The sequence below is a fragment of the Australozyma saopauloensis genome, chromosome 3 (genome assembly GCF_035610405.1).
Source record: "Australozyma saopauloensis chromosome 3, complete sequence".
In the NCBI taxonomy this organism is placed as follows: domain Eukaryota; kingdom Fungi; phylum Ascomycota; class Pichiomycetes; order Serinales; family Metschnikowiaceae; genus Australozyma; species Australozyma saopauloensis.
This window is the reverse complement of record NC_086133.1, coordinates 174,534-193,505: the sequence shown is the minus strand read 5'-3', so window position 1 is coordinate 193,505 and position 18,972 is coordinate 174,534. Positions and strand designations below refer to the sequence as shown.

General features: G+C 43.0%; 8 protein-coding genes across 8 annotated transcripts; 3 read left to right on the top strand and 5 right to left on the bottom strand.

The window, feature by feature from the left end:
* Positions 1 to 136: 136 nt before the first annotated feature.
* On the bottom strand, positions 137 to 1,144 carry PUMCH_002266 (uncharacterized protein; the record flags this gene model as incomplete). Its single annotated transcript, XM_063021280.1, has 1 exon — positions 137 to 1,144. The coding sequence occupies one exon, from the start codon at positions 1,142 to 1,144 to the stop codon at positions 137 to 139; it is 1,008 nt and encodes a 335-aa protein (XP_062877350.1).
* A 421-nt stretch (positions 1,145 to 1,565) lies between these two features.
* Positions 1,566 to 3,758, bottom strand: PUMCH_002265 (uncharacterized protein; the record flags this gene model as incomplete). The annotated part of the gene is made up of 1 exon (XM_063021279.1): positions 1,566 to 3,758. One exon carries the CDS (start codon positions 3,756 to 3,758, stop codon positions 1,566 to 1,568), a length of 2,193 nt encoding a protein of 730 aa, XP_062877349.1.
* A 530-nt stretch (positions 3,759 to 4,288) lies between these two features.
* PUMCH_002264 (uncharacterized protein) lies at positions 4,289 to 5,902 on the bottom strand (the record flags this gene model as incomplete). Its single annotated transcript, XM_063021278.1, has 1 exon — positions 4,289 to 5,902. One exon carries the CDS (start codon positions 5,900 to 5,902, stop codon positions 4,289 to 4,291), a length of 1,614 nt encoding a protein of 537 aa, XP_062877348.1.
* Positions 5,903 to 6,087: 185 nt separating this feature from the next.
* On the bottom strand, positions 6,088 to 9,510 carry PUMCH_002263 (uncharacterized protein; the record flags this gene model as incomplete). The annotated part of the gene is made up of 1 exon (XM_063021277.1): positions 6,088 to 9,510. One exon carries the CDS (start codon positions 9,508 to 9,510, stop codon positions 6,088 to 6,090), a length of 3,423 nt encoding a protein of 1,140 aa, XP_062877347.1.
* A 1,448-nt stretch (positions 9,511 to 10,958) lies between these two features.
* On the top strand, positions 10,959 to 11,810 carry PUMCH_002262 (uncharacterized protein; the record flags this gene model as incomplete). The annotated part of the gene is made up of 1 exon (XM_063021276.1): positions 10,959 to 11,810. One exon carries the CDS (start codon positions 10,959 to 10,961, stop codon positions 11,808 to 11,810), a length of 852 nt encoding a protein of 283 aa, XP_062877346.1.
* Positions 11,811 to 12,012: 202 nt separating this feature from the next.
* PUMCH_002261 (uncharacterized protein) lies at positions 12,013 to 13,059 on the bottom strand (the record flags this gene model as incomplete). The annotated part of the gene is made up of 1 exon (XM_063021275.1): positions 12,013 to 13,059. One exon carries the CDS (start codon positions 13,057 to 13,059, stop codon positions 12,013 to 12,015), a length of 1,047 nt encoding a protein of 348 aa, XP_062877345.1.
* A 695-nt stretch (positions 13,060 to 13,754) lies between these two features.
* Positions 13,755 to 15,209, top strand: PUMCH_002260 (uncharacterized protein; the record flags this gene model as incomplete). The annotated part of the gene is made up of 1 exon (XM_063021274.1): positions 13,755 to 15,209. One exon carries the CDS (start codon positions 13,755 to 13,757, stop codon positions 15,207 to 15,209), a length of 1,455 nt encoding a protein of 484 aa, XP_062877344.1.
* Positions 15,210 to 15,250: 41 nt separating this feature from the next.
* Positions 15,251 to 17,746, top strand: PUMCH_002259 (uncharacterized protein; the record flags this gene model as incomplete). Its single annotated transcript, XM_063021273.1, has 1 exon — positions 15,251 to 17,746. The coding sequence occupies one exon, from the start codon at positions 15,251 to 15,253 to the stop codon at positions 17,744 to 17,746; it is 2,496 nt and encodes an 831-aa protein (XP_062877343.1).
* Positions 17,747 to 18,972: the final 1,226 nt, after the last annotated feature.

Below are 18,972 nucleotides of genomic sequence, written 5' to 3'. Positions count from 1 at the left end.
ATCTTAGACAATAGGGCTCCATACGCATGCCTCTTCATTTCGTTCCTCGGGACAATTGTCCTGTGTTCTCTTATGTATCGAATATAAATCACATTGTATTATCATAATTTGTAGTGGTCCCTTCATACACCTGCTCCTACAATTTGGCCACACTCTCCTTCCCGTTCTTCCAGGAAACATTTCCACTCCAGTCACATATATCAAACGTCAAACAACGCACACTTTCAATTTCCTCTTTGGACGCCCCCTGGTTCAATGCGCCTTTCAAGTGCCCTTTAAGTGTGGGATTAACGTCTTGTGGGATCAATGCCGAGATCACCACAAACGAGGTCTCCTTGGCCGAAACAATGTCGGTGAAGCTCAAAATCGGCCCGTATACATTGTTGTAGGCATATTGCCATAGATCAGGATATGCATTGAACATCTGGTTCTTGACCCTGTTGCCGATCTTGCCATAAATTGCCTGCCAGAGGTCCAGGCCCCGCACCGTGTTATTCAACACGGTCTCGCTATTTACCGACAGCAAGCTCACGGGCCCCTCCAATGTGTCACACGTTGGGATCTCGTCACTTTCGAACCTCGTTCCAGCGAAGTCCTCTTGCACCAAGTCCGACGATCTCACATGTCCTGGCGTCAACACGCAAGGTCTCTTGGGTTTTTGCTCGGGTCGTATACTATTTGGCGTAACCTTCTTGAGTGCAGTCAACGCATTGATCGACCTTGGGAGACCAGCGATAGGCGCAACTTTTAAGAGTGCTTCCCTTATTCTATTGGCGACGGCGCTTTGGGCCGCGTAAATATCCTCACTCCGATTGTACTTGTACGTGAGCGGGAGCTTATCGTGATAAGTGTACGGAATCAAGATATCCGGCAAGTTCACTCCAATTGCAGTGAACTCATCGTACTTTACAGCGGAGGCAATGGAGTCTTCTGCCAACTTTAACATGAAGGGGTCCGTCAACAATGGCTTATCCGAAACAGAAGACTCCAAGAGCTGTTGCCGCAACGCGAAGTGGAACACTTTCCCGATTTCTTGTGGTTGGTTCACCACCGCGAGTGCCGAGGATGCCAATACATACCAGTTGTTGTAGAGACTGGGGTATTTGTAGGCCAATTTGACGAGCCGTTCTGCTGTTAAGACCATTTGGATATTCTTTATTGGCTTATGTGATCTGGGCCAGTTTTCCTATTTTTTTTTGCCCTGCTAGTACTTGGGTTCGATGAGGGTGAATGTAGATAAATACTACGAGTCGCACATGAAATGTGGAGAAACTGGGGAAGTGTGGCTATTCCCGAGGAGATACAAAAAGAGTGGAAATTGGTGCATGAAATATTAAAACTGAAAATAATGTACTTTTAAATTGGGATTCTCGATATTTATCTGCAAAAATACCTACTTGGTTTTTTGTAATTTCCTCGAAGTTGACTTAAAATGATAAGGGTCTTCTCCATCAATGAATAAGATTGTGATCAGTAGAGCTAGATATTCAGAAATGCTAAAATTTTTTGCAAAATATATGATTGAGTATTTTCAACAGTATACCTTGAAGTGAATGATTTTATGACTATTGCGGTGCAACAGGTGATGCATTCGTGGATGGACTAGTGCCAATCACCTCTGAGCCATCAAGCAGAGCCAAGCTGGTCTCATTTGATACAGGCGCCACAGTGTTCTGTTTCAATTTCATCTGCGCAAACTTGCGTTCGAGTGAATTAGACATGCCATTCATCTCCTCCTCTGACCTTCCATAAAGCTCACACCACCACTTGATCTCCGTGAAATTTGGAAAGATAACTTCCGAGCTAGAGGGCTTTACATAAGACAGGTTATTGAATTCTGATCTCCGAGACAAGAAATAGTCCCATGCAGAAACTGTGTCGTCTTTAATCTTCTCATCCACCCTGTATTCCTTCTCTGAGTTGCACAAAAACGTTCCATATTGACATGAGTAGGAATGATAGAACAAGCGTTTTAGGAACCGGCTATTGAATTCAAATTTGGTTGGGTTTTGCCTGTAAATTTGATACACGCAGTCAAGAAACTGGTGAAAGATGGGCGATCGCTCGTTACTTCCTCCATATGTATTGAAGTATGTCTGCTCGCCATTGGCATCCATAGACATGGTCGATTTTGCATTGGAAGCGGTCGTTTTTATGTGGTGCGCCGCTTTCAGGAAAAATGACGAAAACGCAGCTTTTGTGCTTTCATTGATCAACGGAATACTTGGAGAAGAGTTGACAATAGAACTTTGTAGCAGCGCTGATTCCGAATCTGCTGCGATAGGGTCAGGCTTCTGCTCCTTTAGTGTGTTTGGCATTACCGCACCAATACACCCTCCATGGTCGCTTCTGGTAGCAAATTTGAAACCAAAGCTAAGCCACTCCTTTTCGATCAAGACCATGAACCCCTCCATTGTCCTATAAAATGGATCAAGACAAAGTTGAGTCAAGGCAGAAACCTGTGATGTTCTATCCCATCCATCGGAACAATGGATCAAGACATTAGTATTATTCAAGTGCACTGACTTAGCAATTCGATCAACTGATTGGAGGATGAGTGAGAGTCGATGTAGCCATTGCGTTTTAGTCAACGATTGTTGGAGTAGAGGAAAGAAGTTCTCTATAGTGTCAGAAGAAGCGCTCGGAAATTTGTCAAGATCACTAAGAACTGTGTTCAATTTGTTCAAAGAGTCCCTCATCACATGGATATTGTCTATGTTGCAGAAGATCTTCTCAACTTGTTGGCATTGCATAGATCCCTGTTCACCCAGACTCTTGGAATCTTTGTCCTTTTTGCTCTTTCCTCTATAGTTGTCAACGATCTCAGTTCCCGCTCCAAGAGCATGTTGAGCCATAGCGTTTGTTATTGGCCTAAGATCTACGATAAGATTTCTCTGCGGTTGCTCACGATATTCTGAATCTTCCTCAAGGTTGTTCATACGCTCTTCGTTCTGCGTATTGAAGATTTCGTAAATGAGCTTTTCATCTTGAAGTGAACGGTTCAGGTAGTTAAGACCTACCAATGGCTGAGAGCACCGTGCGATGACATTTCCGTTTTCTCCAGCGCGGTGCTTATAAACAACGGCCGGAATTCTCTGCTTCGAACGAAATTTACCCGCGTGCTGGAGAACGCTCTCTGAAATGGATGCTGGGACAATGAAACAGTCAGGGTAAGAAGCACTAAAGCGGTAGCCCTCATTAATCTTAGAAAGACGCCAGGGAGAGTTCGCATCGTCAACCAATAAATTTTGTCGCCTATACTCCTTCTTGGCATCGTACAAGTCTTTCCCCAGGGTCTGCAATCTTGATTCCAACACATTTGCTTTGTAGTCGAACGCATAGAACTCTCGTATACTGGGCTTTATCTTTGGGGCCATGATAAGCAGACTCAATTTCAAGTATACATCAGAGCAGATCAAATCGTTCAAAAAGTCAAACAGGTAGTACGTGAAGTCTTTGCAGAAAATCCGGATATTGGAGGCGGAGAAACGGTCGAATTCTGAGTCCACAGGCGGCAGCAAGCTCGGCCATTCCATTCCACTAGATACAACTGGCGCAGCCCATGATCCTCCACGAGCCTTGGCGATCTTCTCTATGATTGGATAACATATCCAGATCTCCTTGGGCTTTTGGTCCACTCCCTCGGGAACAAAGGAGAAGATCATATGGTATTTGGAGAGGATGAGGGTGCCTCTCCTATACTGGCCTCGCCTACTTAAAAGAACATTTTCAATAGTGAACACTCTCGGTATCTCCATCGCATGCAAGCTATGGTCCGTTGGGTTGGGGGTATAGTTGGTTTAGCAGTTGATCTAATCTATTTGGGCCAGTACTCGAGAAAACGAGAAAAACAATTGAACGAAATCAATATTGCGGGCTATCTATGCGCAATCTATGCAAATGAAGTCTGTGACTTGTGTGAGGGTGTGCCAATTGAGATTTGCTGGTATCTATGGTATGTAGTTCTTGGTAGTGGAGATAGTGTGCCAGATGATAGATCTGGGATATGCTGATAACAGAATATCTCCGTGGACCAAATATTGAAATTCTTCAGAGACGAAAGTTTGTTGGGTACAATATTTTCTATGCGATTTTCAATACACTTCACATCTAATTTTTTTTTTCCCTATCTTATTTCAAGATTTGAGATATAGATGGTCGTTTTGAGACATGAAGCTGCTTTATCTGATGAACGTAAGTTTCACACAAAAGTTATAATTTGGATGCATTTCAATTTGAGTCTGTTCTACAAATTCAGTCTCTTTTATCAATTACCGCTGCAAAGGCACTAGAGTCCGTCGAACCTTGCGATACCGTTGTTCGGGATCGACTTTGCAACTTGCTTAAGTTTCCGCTTCTTATTCTCGGAAGATTTCTCACCTTCGGCCCCGTCGACGGATTTCTTGTTCAAGTTGATCATCTTTCGCTTGGGCTTGGAGAAGCTCGTCGAGTATGCAACTTTCTTGGTCGTTTCACCATTTGTGTCATCGTCATCAGATTCATTATCTTCCTCTCCCTCCTGGTCGCTCTCATCTTCAGAATCCATTTTCTTGGAGGATTTTTTGCCAGCAAACGCGTCATCGTCCGAACCAGAGCCAGGGACTCCTCCAAATTTGCCATCATCTGAGTCAGACATATCGGAGTCTAAGTCACTATCGCTATCACTATCACTATCACTATCGTCTTCCGAATTGGACTCGTTTTTGAGATCCTCCTCTGTCTGAGCTGACCAGATCTTAAGACTTTCCATTCCAGAACTGATCAAGCGATATTGATAATCAATGTCGAGTCCACTCACCTCATCGGTCAAACCCATTTTTGACGACAGATAAGAATGCGCTCTTCTCTCAACCACTTTTCCACGTTTGTAGTTGATTCTATGAATCAATCCGTCACTGTCTCCACACCAAATGGAATCTAGCAAATTTGGGTCGCCTGCATTCATTGGTGCAATAAGAGTGTCAATAGAGGCGTTTTTATTGACCTTGACACGGGAAAGCTGGTCCATGAAGCAGTTAGTCGAGTTCTTCCATAAGGTGACAATACCCTCTCCGTGACCTACAATCACTGTATCATTTTTCTTTTCGTACATGTACTCTGTGGGATAGCACATGGATAGTAGCTCGTCTGACTGATCATCGGATTGTGTGATTATACCCTTACGAATGTCAATATGCGAGAGGACAGTGGAGCCCAAAGACAAATAGTGGTATGCTGAGATAGCAGGCATGGGCAAGATCTTGCTAACAGCATCTTCGTGCATCTTATCGCAGCGGAACTTCAATTCCGGCGACGATAACTTATTGCTGTCAAAAACGAGTACATTACCATCTTCGGTTCCAGCAAGCAAAAACGGATGTGTCGTTGAAGCTGCCACTGTCGTCACTTCGTCTGCTTTTTCTTCACCTAAATGCGATGAAAAGTCTGTTTTGGCCACAACTTTTCCTGTTTCGGTCATGGCTTTCTTAATCATATGATCAGTCCCGACGGAGTAAAGATGCTCTCCTACAGAGTTCTCTAGCACGTCAAAGGTGACAGACCGACAAGAGCCTTTATGTCTCTTTGTTTTCCAATTAATTGTGACTGGAGAATCGCTTCCCATATTTGAATGATCCTTCTCATTCACCCACCATTTCTTCTTCAACAACGATACACGAACGTCATCCGAGTCGTTTTTCTTGAGAAAAGCAGCTCTTTTATTATCGACAATTTCCTGAAGCTCCTCATCGTCATACGAATAGCAGAAAACATGGCCGGTGCCTAGACCAGTAGCTATTATTGGTTTAGAGGGGTGGGCTGCTGCTGTGAAGAGAGGCTCAGATTGACTGATCTCAAGGATCGGAGTTATTGCTGACTCGGAATCTTCAAGACCGGAGGTCTTTGATCCCTTCTTTCTCGCCATGGTTGGTGGAAATTACTTTTCTAGGTTGTAATTTGCACCCAAAAGCGAGGGATGAGGTAGATAGGATCTGGACCTGCAGAAACGTATACCCCGTATTTACTTGGGAATTTGTTAATAGAGAGTGATAAAATTTTGTATGCGTAATTCGTATGGTAAATAGTAATGTATTAGATTGAATTGAGTGGCTAAAATATATCGCCGCAACCAGCTAATTGCTTGTTCTTTCTCTTCTCCCAGTAGTCGCCCTTGAACTTCCAGTACGAGTCGTTCGTCACTGGATGCTTCAGTTTGATGAACCAGTTTGGTTTGTACGCTTCACGGTTGATCTCACGTTTCTTTCTAGCTGCTCTTTGCTTCTCTTCAACTCTGTGCTTCTCTTCTGAGGCCTCGTCGTATCTTCCGTCCTCCATGGCCCTTTGATCAGGTCTGAGACGTGTGTCTGTAGGTGGCAACCAAGGCTTGAGGTTATCATTAATCTCGTTCAATGTGATGGCGAATTGAGTCAAGTTAAATGGAACTTTAGGGCGTGGTGCTGCTTGCCATACAAGGAATTTAGATCCACTGTATGGATCAGAGGAGCTGTCTTCAACCGTGTCTATCAAAGACTCGCGTCTCTTTTTGTCCAACTCTCCGCTTCCACTGATCTTCTTGGCGAAAATCTTCGAATTCCAGTGGCCTCCAATAGCCCATCTATTGTTTCCCTTCGCATCTGACACAACACCAGATAATTGATATGCAGAAGAAGCCTTCCATCCACGTTGTTTCATGTCAACTCTAACGATATCGCCTGTAGTATGGTTGGTAACCTCCATTGTACCATAGTTGTCCACGGTAGGATTACCAAGCATAATACCGACAACGGATGTATTGACCTTCTTCCAACTGTAGAGCTCTTCTTCTACGCGAGAACCGTCCTTGCTAAGCGCACCCTTATCCGGCCTAATGGCGCAGAACATTTTACCTAAATGCTTAAAGTCAAAAGATCTTCCACGGAACTGAGAGTCAACTGCATTTTCTCCGTAGTAATCCCACTTCACAGACTGTGCGCAACATGCACTAATCGGAGGATGGTGACTCACTTGTTCTGAAACCAATCTAAAATCTTGGTCTTTACGGCAGTACTCAAATGTTTCTCCGAGGAGGGGATTGAAGGGCTTGGCAATTCTGTCAATAGTAGAGGCATATTCTGATGCAGCAAATGCTGTAACATACACCATTCTCAAAGTCGAGTCATCAATTGCAGCTGCACGAGAAAGCAAGTCGTTATACTCGATATCCTCAGCCAAACGCTGAAGCAAAGACGTACATTCGTTGAAAGAAACAGGTAAAGTCATTTTGGTCATATCTTTACCGATCATAGACTTTAAAATACCCCACAATCCCACCTTTGGTCTATCATCTGAATCCATGGCAAGTCTGGATCTTGGGGGGTTCTCATATCCCAAAAATGATTCCTGGTCAACTAAAGTCTTTTGCATGAGGACTTGGCTCTCTGTCATCGTTTCTTCAATCTTTGGCTCGGCAATTTCGGGCTGCTCTTTGTCATTTGAAATAGCTGCAACTACAGGAGCTTGTTGTGGAACATCGGTGGCATCATCGAAGTCGTCAGCGTCAAAAAACTCCTCATCAGAATCATGGAAAATTTCCTCGAGAATGGATGAATTATCAACAGGTTTCGACTCTTCCTCAGGTGTATTTGGCACCTCGGCGGAGTTAATATTGTAATTCTCTTTGACACCCAGGGATGATGAGAAACCTCTAGACTCTAAAAGTTTGCGCAACTTCACCTTGTTATCATCGTATTGAGCCAAAGTGTGTTGTTGCTTTTGCATTTCATCCTCCAATTGACGGATTGAATTCTCCCACAATTTGTTGACTTCCTTTTGTCTCTCAATTTGTTTCAAGAGGCGAGCGTCGCGAGCTTGCGCTAATCTCAGGTATTTCTCAATCATTGCTTTGACGTTGTTGAAGGTCTCACTGCCGATTCTCTCAGTCTCCTGGACTTCGTTTTCATCAAGCTTAGATGAGCCCAAAACCTTAAAGAGATCTCTAAGACTCTCAATTTCGAACAAAACAGACCTGCAAATTGCTTGGATGTTCTCCTGTGTAATGTCATCGTCCTTCGTCTCGCCAACAGAGTCTGAATCAGACATAATGCTCTCATCGAGATCAAAGTCAAAGTCCTCTCCACCTGGGATCAGGTCGAAACTAACCCTCGAATTAGCAGCGTTTGCACCAGTTTCATTGATCTTTGAAAGGTTCTTGACCTTGTTGTGTATGGGACTTGTGTCAATTGAAGCAATTGAGTGGTTGTCCTCAGCGTCAGAGTTTGTAAAAGACGATACAGACACTTGACTTGCGCTTTTTCTGTGCAGCCGTCTTCTTCCTGGAACACTGAGGAGACGACTCCTCTTCTCTTTTTCGCCCTTTTCCTCCTCAAGGGCGCTAGTGTCGTCTCTTCTTGAAGCTTTGCTGACATCCAGCGATTTTCTTGATACATTACTCTGACTGTTCGAACGCTTGATTCTGTCTTTAGCAGCAGTGATGGCATTCTGGAGGGTCCAGACCCATCTGTTTGTCTCCATAGGATGATTAGCCTTGAGGTGCCATTTGATACCATTCTTACCTATAATTTCAAACTTCAACTTCTCTGATGAATCCAAGTGTAGGAAAGCGTACCCGAGATTCAATGAGCCTCTGCATGCGTTTATCGTGTCTCCTTGATTAGTGTAGTACGAGAGGATTCCGAACTGATCTAAGATGAAATAGCGCAATTTGTAACCCGAAGCGAAATTCGTCCACTTCTTCAAGTAGCCTTTGTAGGTCGGAGCGCTTCCCAAGCCACTGTTGCTGTTTCCAGCAGGATCTAGCATATTTTGGTCCTTACTGACAGACTTCAAGAGCTTTCTAATGGGGTCGCTTCTATGAGCAACCAAATCTAAGGGAAGCTTCCCCTTCTTATCTCTTTTAAAAGGATCACCTCCGTGTTTGAGAATCCACTCGCACATCTGCAAATCCTCCTTGCGGATGAACTCGTGGAGGACTGTGTTGCCAGTTTCTGGATCAGCACCATTAATGTCCAAAAGCTCTGCCGCTCTTGGATTGTTGACCAAGAGATTTTCTAAGTTATCAAAATCGCGCTTGCTGAAATATTGCCGCAACTCGGTAGCAGCCTTCTCTACAAACTTCGCTCTCTCAAATTGCATCAACTGGGCAACGTTCGAGTCCTTAGTAAGTTCCACAGGCTGCTTGCCCTCGGCATTGACCACCGTGTCATTGATCAGGGGCAAGCTCATCAAGTATTTCACCACATTGAAGCGATTGGCGGCAACCGCCAAGTGCAATGGGGTGTTTCCATCTGCATCCTGAGCATTGATGTCTACACCATAGACTGGATTGGCTACAAGCGCCTGGATAAGCGACAATGGAGCCACTTGCACGGCATAATGGAGGATGGTTTCCTTCAACTTGATGAGCTCGGTGGTGTCGACGGTCGCTTCCACTTCGGAAAGATCGCTGAACAAGGTCTTTACTTTACTTTCATCGTCGGCTCTCAATGCGTCGAGAAGCTTGAGCCTGAATAAGGAGGCACTGAGCTGGGAAGACATTGATGTGATTGTTCACGACTGTATTTCTGTGGGGGAAGTTGTGTTTTGTAGTGTTAGTTGAGAGAACTGGTATCCTCACGTGCGGGTCGTATCTTGCTATGCACAGCCATAAAGCAGAGTAGAGTAAGGGAACCAGGTTGCTTCAAGGCTGACCGCAAGAATACTGGCGAAACGAATAATGTGAATTTGCGCGAAGTTATAATTTCGGGAATTTTTTTAGGGGGTGCTGCTATTATTGGCTCCGGCGAAACTCAGGTTTGCAACCCACCCCCATTCTATCCTCTCCACATTGTAGCTTTCGTAGCCCTGACTGTGTATGCATCATCAATGTGCGGCGGTGGCTTGATCCAGAAACGAACGAGCTTTATGAAGACCACCTCTGGAATGTTGATATTGGCACATTCGTAAAATTCACAATAATTTAAACAATGTTTGATTCTCAAATTCGGGGGAGATGCTTTTGTTGACCGATTTAGGCGTCGTCACTGTGAGGGTGAAACTCGCATTACGCCGGTACTTCATTCAGCGAAATACAACCGCCGCACTGATCCCGGATCACAAAATGATGACCAGGTATCGCGCAATTTCGTAAAAACTCCTTATGAATCAATTTAAACTGAGGAACTCGAAGAAATCCAAAAAAAAAAAAAAAAAAAAAAACCGCTGGTCGCTCGATATTCTTCCTGTTATTTGGGGAATGGCGGCCCACCGAAGTTTCGATTGGTCCAAATATCCACATGCATGCCAAGAGGTCACAAACACTGTTCATGTAACTGCAAGAGAACTTTACTGACCGACTAGAGAAGCTAGATTGGGACTTTGAAAGCGGGATTTTTTTTGCCCCGATTATATAAATGATTTCCTTCCGTCTGGAATTCCCCTTTTGCCCAGGACCCTTGAGGTTAGAGTCCATTTGGCCCCAAGTGTCCGACGCATGGAACATTTGCATGCACTACGTGTAGTTTAAGAGGTCAGCCGCCAGCTTCTAGGTTCTATCTTTATTCACATCAAAAGCTCACAAAAAGACATGTTGAGGTTAATACTTAATTTTCTTCTTCTTTATTCTCCTATACTTGCTGGCCCTCTTTTTTTTTTCGCAAGCCTGTCTCCTAAATATCATCTCCTTTGCGTTTATTGAATGGAACCCACTGTTCTCATCCCCAATGCCCGATGCAGTAACACGTATACAACATAGTAAGGGCTCGCCCATATGCAAACCCTTTCTTCCTACTAGTTTTCTTTAGTAGTCAGCGACCAGGACCTACAAGCTTCCCCAGCTGCTTTCGGCGCAATTTCCCGCCATTGTTCTGCAGCGGCCACCCCTAGCTCCCCTTGTTCTTATTCTTTGGTTTTTTTAATTACTTCTGTCCTTCGTTTTCTCTCTTGCGGTCTCATCGCGTTCTGTTTTCTGCCAACTTATTCTGCAAAACCCAAAATCGCTGTTAGACATGTTTCGTGCCCATGCCTTGCTTGTTTGTTTATTGGCATATCTTCCTGCTGTCTTGGCCATCGGCTTGTCTATTCCTCCGGTTCTTATTGGTGACAAGAAACGTTATTCGTCTCCTCTGAACTTGGCTAACTGTGTCAGTTACCTTACTTCTAAGGATGATATCATCACTGTCACTATTAAGGCTGGTGACAAGCTCAATTCTCAGTTGCTTAATCTCAATGTGTTCGACTCTCAGAAGAACACACTACGGTTTTTGGAGGACTTGGAGCACAACCAAATGGTTATGTTCACAAATTTGGACTACCAGCTTTCTGGTCAAGATCACCACTGGAAACGTCTACTAGACTTCCATCGTGAGAAAAAGCCCCAAGAGGGCATCGACCTTTTGCCATCAGTGCCTGACAAAACTTATGTGCATATCTGCTTCGATAATATTTACCTCGACAAATCGTGGAGTTTCCAAAAACAGCCCCGTGAACTCATCATCAACGTGGATATCAAAAGCCTTACTGCGCTCAAAAAGACAAACTACAAAAAGTATGCCAAATATTTCAGCCACTTCCTTGAAAGTGATGACATCGAGACCGACTTTGACTTCTCCGAGGAAAACTTCGAATCTGCAGTCAAAAAGTTAGAGAATCTGTTAAACGAAGTCAGCGAGGAGCTCGACGCCTCTCTCAAAATCGTTCAAAACTTGAAGCTTCATGAAAGAAGGTTACGAGACTTGAACGAGGAAATTTTTGAGAACTACATTAAGACATCTACCCTTCTCTTGTTCACTATTGGATCCTTGGGGTTAATTCAACTCTTTTACTACAAATTCTACTTCAAACGTCGGAAGCTTATCTGATTTCGGCTCCAACTCTTCATATTCACTCGCTCCACTTTATTTCACATCATAGTAGTTACAGCTATTCCCCAGCTCGAACCTACAAGGTCTCCAAAACTTACACAGGTCGATTATCGGTCAACGTCGTCCAGCTAATGTCGCTGATCATTTTAATGAGGTCGAAACAAAAATAACGTATATAGTTACATGCATCCACTCAACTCTAATCTCCTCGCATCTTTTCTGAATCAATGATATCTTGGCATATGATCTCCTGTGCCTCACGTTCGATCAACATGCTAGTGTCAGCATACATCATACTGGCATCATAGCCCATGCAAATTCTCTTCTCGGTGATTCCCAACTCGCAAGCACTCATGGCTTTGATAACATTATGGTATCTTGAGATTGTACCTCTTATGCTTGCACTGATTTCATCGTTCTTATCACTGTAGATCTCCCACGAGCTCTCTTCTTCGAGTCTTGTGATGGAGACGCTTCCTTCTCCTGGCTTGTAGCCACCTTTAGAGGCCAATGCGCTCTGAGCACTGTTGGTCGAGGCATTAACGGATGGAGCTGTTGATGTGCTGGAAGTCTTGCTTAACCATATAAATCCGTTGACTCCAATGATGACGCTAACGTTTCCCGGTAAGTTCCACGAGTGATTTTTCTGCCTTATGATTAAACTGGACGGAACTTTGAGAAGGACTCCGTTTCTGAGCTTTCCATATCTCAAAGATCTCGTGTGTAAAGCTGCTTGGCCATTGCTGTAGACACTCTGCACCTCTGCATTGAGTAGGTCACCTTCTTTCAAGAAATTTCTCATCTGTAGCTCATCACTCTCTGATTTTCTTCGTAAAATACCACCCGGAAGGTTCACTGAACCAAGCATCAATATAGCGTCTTGTTTGCAACCAATATCAACTTTCCACCTTTTCTGGCCTACCTCAGTTATTCTTCCAATGATGTAATCACCTGTCTCAGCTTCATAACGTCCACGAATTGGTATCACACTCAAGAGTCTGTTAAGACGCAAAACATTACCTGCTACTGAGGAATACGTCTGGTTCTCTAAAGAATATGTGCCGTGACCTTTCATCCAGGTTGGATCTTCAGTCACCAACTCACCTGGAGTAACTACTGACGTGTTGTCTTTGCTGCCCTCATCTTGATACTCTGACATCGCGTCTTTCATATCGACGTCTGAGTCATAATCATTGCTTCGGCTATCTCGCTTTGTGGGTCTTGTGATGCTTAGAAGAGATGACATTATTAAAGAGTAGGAGTGTGTATCAGAAGAGCTGAGATGAGGGTGAGATGAGAGTTATGAGATCTGGGGAACCAACGAAATAATATTATGCATGACGATTGAAATCAGATTCGACATGGTATTATCAATGATTTTAGATTTGTTCTTTCATTCAATCGCCATTATTGTTACTGTGTGATTTACTGCTAAATGATAGTCAAAACACCTTCCCATCCATTGATCGAGCATTGATCATGAATTCGAGAAAAAAAGTTTATATATATGAAATTTCATGTGTATTTCATAGGATTTGCTAATTTGATGCTAGTTCGTCAATAATCTGATTTTTAGTATTGTTTTCCAGTTTTATTGAAGTGCATCAATGGACTATAAAATGTGTAGAATTGTAAACTCAAGTCATAAATATACGTAAAGGCTAAAAAGAAAGATCAAGAAAAACATACCATTGATGTTATTCAATGCCGAAAATCAATTCTACCCACTTTTCTGATCTATCTATTGATCTGTGCTCTACTTCCTAGAATTACACCAGATACAAGAAGAATTGAACTCAATGAATCTTATCCCGATCATGCAAAAAAATAATGTTGTAGCCGTTTCCAAATTCCTCTTGGAATTTCTTTACAATTTGATCTGGTTCAACTTTCAAACATACTCCACATTCATGGGTTCACGAATACTTTGATGCACAGTGCATGAAACCATTCTTCTGTATATCTAGATTACAGCAGATAAGAAATTTCGTGAACAAATCAAGAAAGAGAACAAGAATGGGTGCCGGTACAAAGTTCAGTCCGCCAATAGATAGATCCATGACCGTATTGGATCGGGCTTTTTTCCAAAAGAAAGTTCCTCTTCTAGTTGCAACTTTTCCTGATCCCAAGTACTTGGGTGACTTTGTCAAGGTGTGCAAGGGCGAAATTTTGCAGGTCAGTGGAATCAAGCATATTATTAATTCCAACGGTACAAAGGGAGTTTTACTACGTGATGACATAGATGATTTGGAAACGTACAACCAGAAATTGTCCGCGGCAGCATTGGAGAAAATCAAAGAGTACAATATTGAGGTCAAACCATACATTCTAGATTTAGACTACAACTTCTGGAAATCTGACGACATTTTACAAGCAGTGCTTCCTGAGGAGCATTTGCAAGAATACCCATCTGGATTCGCTCAAGCAGGCCATGTTGCCCACTTGAACCTTAGAAAAGAGTTTAAGCCATACGGTAAATTGATCGGTCAAGTGATTTTAGATAAGAATCCTAAGGTTGAGACGGTGGTTGACAAATTAGACACCATTGACACCAAATTCAGGACCTTTGCAATGGACATCTTGGCCGGAAAGAACGATCTAGTTGTCCAACAGAGTGAAAGTGGGTGCAAATTTGTCTTTGACTTCAGCAAAGTTTACTGGAATTCAAGATTGAGTACTGAACACGAGCGCTTAATCAAAACATTTCAGCCAGGACAAGCCGTTGGCGATGTTTTCGCGGGTGTGGGTCCATTCGCAGTACCAGCTGGTAAAAAAGATGTATTGGTTCTCGCAAACGATTTAAACCCTGAATCTTATAAATATTTAGTTCAGAATGTCGCGGGCAATCATGTGGGCGATTTTGTGAAGGAGTTCAATCTTGACGGAAGAGAGTTTATCAAGAAGTCGCCCACTTTGTTGTTGGACTGGTATAACAACGTCAAAGTAATCGAGAAGCAGAAAACAATCAAGAGGAGAAAAGTCGATCCAGAATCCAAAGAGACTACAACAGAGAAAGTCACAGAAACAAAGAGGGTCTCTGTTCCCAAATTCCTCTCTCACTACGCTATGAATCTTCCCGATTCGGCATTAACATTCCTAGACGAATTCATTGGTCTCTATACTAGAGACCCAGAGGTAGAGAAGGTAGCTTCAGAGGATCCCGATTTTATTCTCCCGATCATTAATGTACATTGCTTCGAGAAGTTTAGTCCAGACGAGCCTGAGCCATCAATGGAGGAATTGCATAGACGTGTTCATGCAAAGATCATCAAAACAATTGATTTTCATAAGCCATTTGAAGAATTTGATTTCCACTTAGTGAGGAGAGTGGCACCTACGAAACCCATGTTCTGTGTGTCTTTTGAGCTCCCCAAAGAGGTCGCATTCCGTAAATAGAGATCGTACATACTACTGACACAAACCCAAGAAATACTTTAATGCTGAGTCTTGCCTATGCAGCCAATACAAAAACCAATCTAGCCAACAATTCCTTGATATCTTATTTTATTGATCCTAGAAAAGTTGAGAATTTCTTAAAAAACACCCAAACCGGAGCCGCTCATGCTGTTCAGGGAGCAGATATTGGAGTCTTGGTTCACCACCTCATGACTTCAATGGTTCTATGTGTTATTCAGCTATGCATTTTCTGTTATTTGAGAAGAATTCTCAAGCGATTTTATCAACCAAGGACAATCTTAGACAATAACATTGGTGACGAAGATGAGAAGTCAAATGATAATGGGTTTTGTGGCTGGATTTTTGCAATTTGGCGCCGCCGAGACAGAGACTACTTGGAGCTGGGATTGGATGCTTATTTTTTTCTCAGGTTTATCCATTTCTTGCTCATTTTCTTTTGTATTACAGGATCGATGAACTTGGCTATACTTATACCAATAAACTTGACTTCAAGCAACTCAACGTTTAGCGCAAGTGGCCTAGACAAATTCAGCATCTCCAATGTCTCCAAAAGCAAAGCATCCTATTTGAATTTTCATTTCGTTTGCTCATTAGTGACTATAGCTGTATTCGAAATCCTTGTATGGAAGGAATTTCAATACATTGCAGCCATGCGACAAGAGTACATGAACTCTTGGAGGCATAGGAAAAAAATTTCATCAAGAGTAGTCTTGCTAGGCAATATTCCGCCAGATAAGAGAGGCTCTGCTGCATTAGCAGAGTTATTCGACCAATTCCCTAATGGAATCGAGCACATCTGGCTTCTTGACGACTATCATGACTACACAATGCATCATTTAGTTGCCAATGAGGCGATCCGTGTGCTAGAAAGGTATCTTCTTTCGATTATGAAAAACAAGAAAGCTATGGTACGATTTCGAAATGATGAGAACAATTCCCTTGACCTTCTTTTGATGCAAAAGTTTTACCCACCTCTTATAGTCAGAATTGGAGTGAAAGCATTATCAAGACGAGTCATCTACATTAAATTTCCTGGAATAATAAGAGCTTTTGCTATGCAGAAGCAAGTAAGTCTAGTTGCTTGGTCGATGCAAACACTTGAGACCTCTTCCATTGTCCTACAGCAAAGAATCACTGAGTTAGCATCGGGTGATTTTGAGAAATTGGACAAAGCGTTTCTCGTTTTTAAAACTCCGGAATCTGCATACTTGGCCTACCAGTCTCTCTTGTCTCCTAAATTTGGGCAAATGGATGAAAGCCTTATTGAGGTTCAGAAAGAGGATGTCGTCTGGCCGAATCTCATGCGGACTAGTGGAGTGATAGCACTCATGATCAGGCATTTGATGAACGCATTGATCATCATATTGACATGTTTGTATGTGGTCCCAGTTTCATTGATTACTCTTGTTTCGCAGATTCCGTTTTTGACACAATTGTTGCCATTTATGGGGTTCTTGAGAAAACTTCCTGTCATTGTAGAGTCAGTGTTCTCGAGCATTGTTCCAACTTTAATTCTCAGTTTCTTGACAGATATGCAATTAACAATATTCCGGTTTCTCCTTGTGATGAAGGGTCATTGGACAGGTGCAGAGATTGAACTTGACCTCCAGGTATGGTATTTCATATTCATGTTTGTTCAACAGTTTCTCGTTGTTTCGGTGCTGAGCAGTCTTGTATCAATGTTCTTGAGTTTTGTGGAGAAACCTACGTCTTTGCCCATCCTACTAGCTGCAAACATCCCAATGAGCTCGATATTCTTCTTCAAATACTTATCGGTGAAAGCGTTCGCGTTATGTGGAAGCGACTTTCTAAAGTTCAGATCCATGATTCGATGGGTGTTCATCACCAATTGGTTCGACAAGACACCCCGCCAACGAACAGAGAGAACCAAACAACTTACGGTAATTAAATGGGGAGCAGTGTATGCTTCATTCTCAGTGTACGCGGCTATTGGAATTATCTATAGCACCATTGCACCGCTAGCCTCCCTATTTATGATTGTCCTTTTGATTTTCTTTTCTCTCTACTACAAATATGCCCTCACGTACATGTTTAGTAAGGACAACAAGTCGGAGACAAATGGAAGATTATACCCCAGGGCCTTGTTCCAGCTATACGCTGGTGTATACTGCTTTGAATTTTGCCTAGTGGGTATATTTCTTTCTCTGAGGAACGACAACGGAGATCATACCATGAAGACACAAGCGCTCATAATGGCTTTTGTTTTCGGACTAAGCGTATCCTCAAATATTGTTGGGTACAGAAGATTCCAGAAATTGTTCAGATTTATGCCTCAAATCAACGAGAAGCCCGAGATTCTAGAGCATGGACCCGACGAGGAGCCGGCAGCAATTTGTCAGTCTCAGAAACAACTTTTGTACTTTCACCCGTGCTACCAATACCGAAGACCTTTGATAATCCTACCAGAAGATAGTCAAGGAAATGGCCAATATCTCATCCTGCTCTTGAGCCATTTTACCACAGCACTAGGACTGGAAACACCAAATCTCGTATGAACCTTTAGTACATCTGTAATTGTTTTCATGTAGGATACGAATTGAAACAACTAGCTGTGCACCGCGTCAGAAATCAAGTCAAGCTCCTGTATCATTTTGTACTTACTTTGCAGAGGTGGAGGCGCTTCATGGCCGTATGCTATTAGTTTGTCAATTCTGTGGGTAGCCACAAACTGTTTACAAGTCACAGGCTCGCCAGAGCCTGAAGGGTCAGGAACGAGAAACTCAGATACACTGCAGACGTAGCCAGTCTTCTCTCCGAGCGCACAATCGTTTCCCAATAGCTTCAAGCCACGAAACTGAGCCTCTGTCATTCCCGTGGGCAACTCTTTTTTCATTGGAGTGAAGTAGGTCTGAGTGTTAGCCTCTCCGTTGTGGTTGATCAGAAACGGGACGACATTTGCTATTATCAGAGGAATTTCAGATGAAACTGTGATCTTTCCACTCATGATACCAGCGAGTAAATGTTGAGATGAAGACTGTGTATGTATGAGAAGCGTTAGACGCGTGCATGTCGTGGAAAATATTGTGTACTGACGGATGGATTAGAAAAAAAACTTTTGGGAATTCAAAATTGCTCACAATGAGGTAAACTAGCGTCTGGAAAATAATTGAAGGTAATTGGTTCCTGGATATTTGAAGCCCTCTTCCCATCAAACTCGGGTCTGCACCGTTTGCTCGGGAACATAGATTCGGATGCGATACCCAGGAAGCGCACTATTTAAGCGCAACTGTAGTTCATGGAACAAGGCTTAGATATCTTGTTTCCTATTAGTAAGCTTGGAATTTCTCGTGCCAGAGCTCATGCCGCTCTGGTCATTTGAATCCGAATCACCCTTGATTGTCAAAAACAAACTAATTACCTGATAAAAGATGTAGCTACATGTGGCTGTCATCAGTTTAAGAGCTTCTACTGCGCCGCGCCAAAAATTACAGAGAACAGATCCTGGGGGTGACCAAGCCCAATCGGCTTGCACATCCGTCATTATAGCCGATTACATAAGCACTTGGCCCATCCCTAATCCTTGGCTGGATGTCTCAGATACTTCAACTATCTGATGACATTCAATGATAGGGGACCTGTCAAGGGCCAACATTCATTGACAAAATTTATAAATCAAACAATTCAGTAAACTGAACATAAAGTTAATTCTTCTCTCCACTGAAAATTACGTTTACAGCCTCGACGAATCTAAGCCGACCTCACAACTAAGACTTAGTCCTGC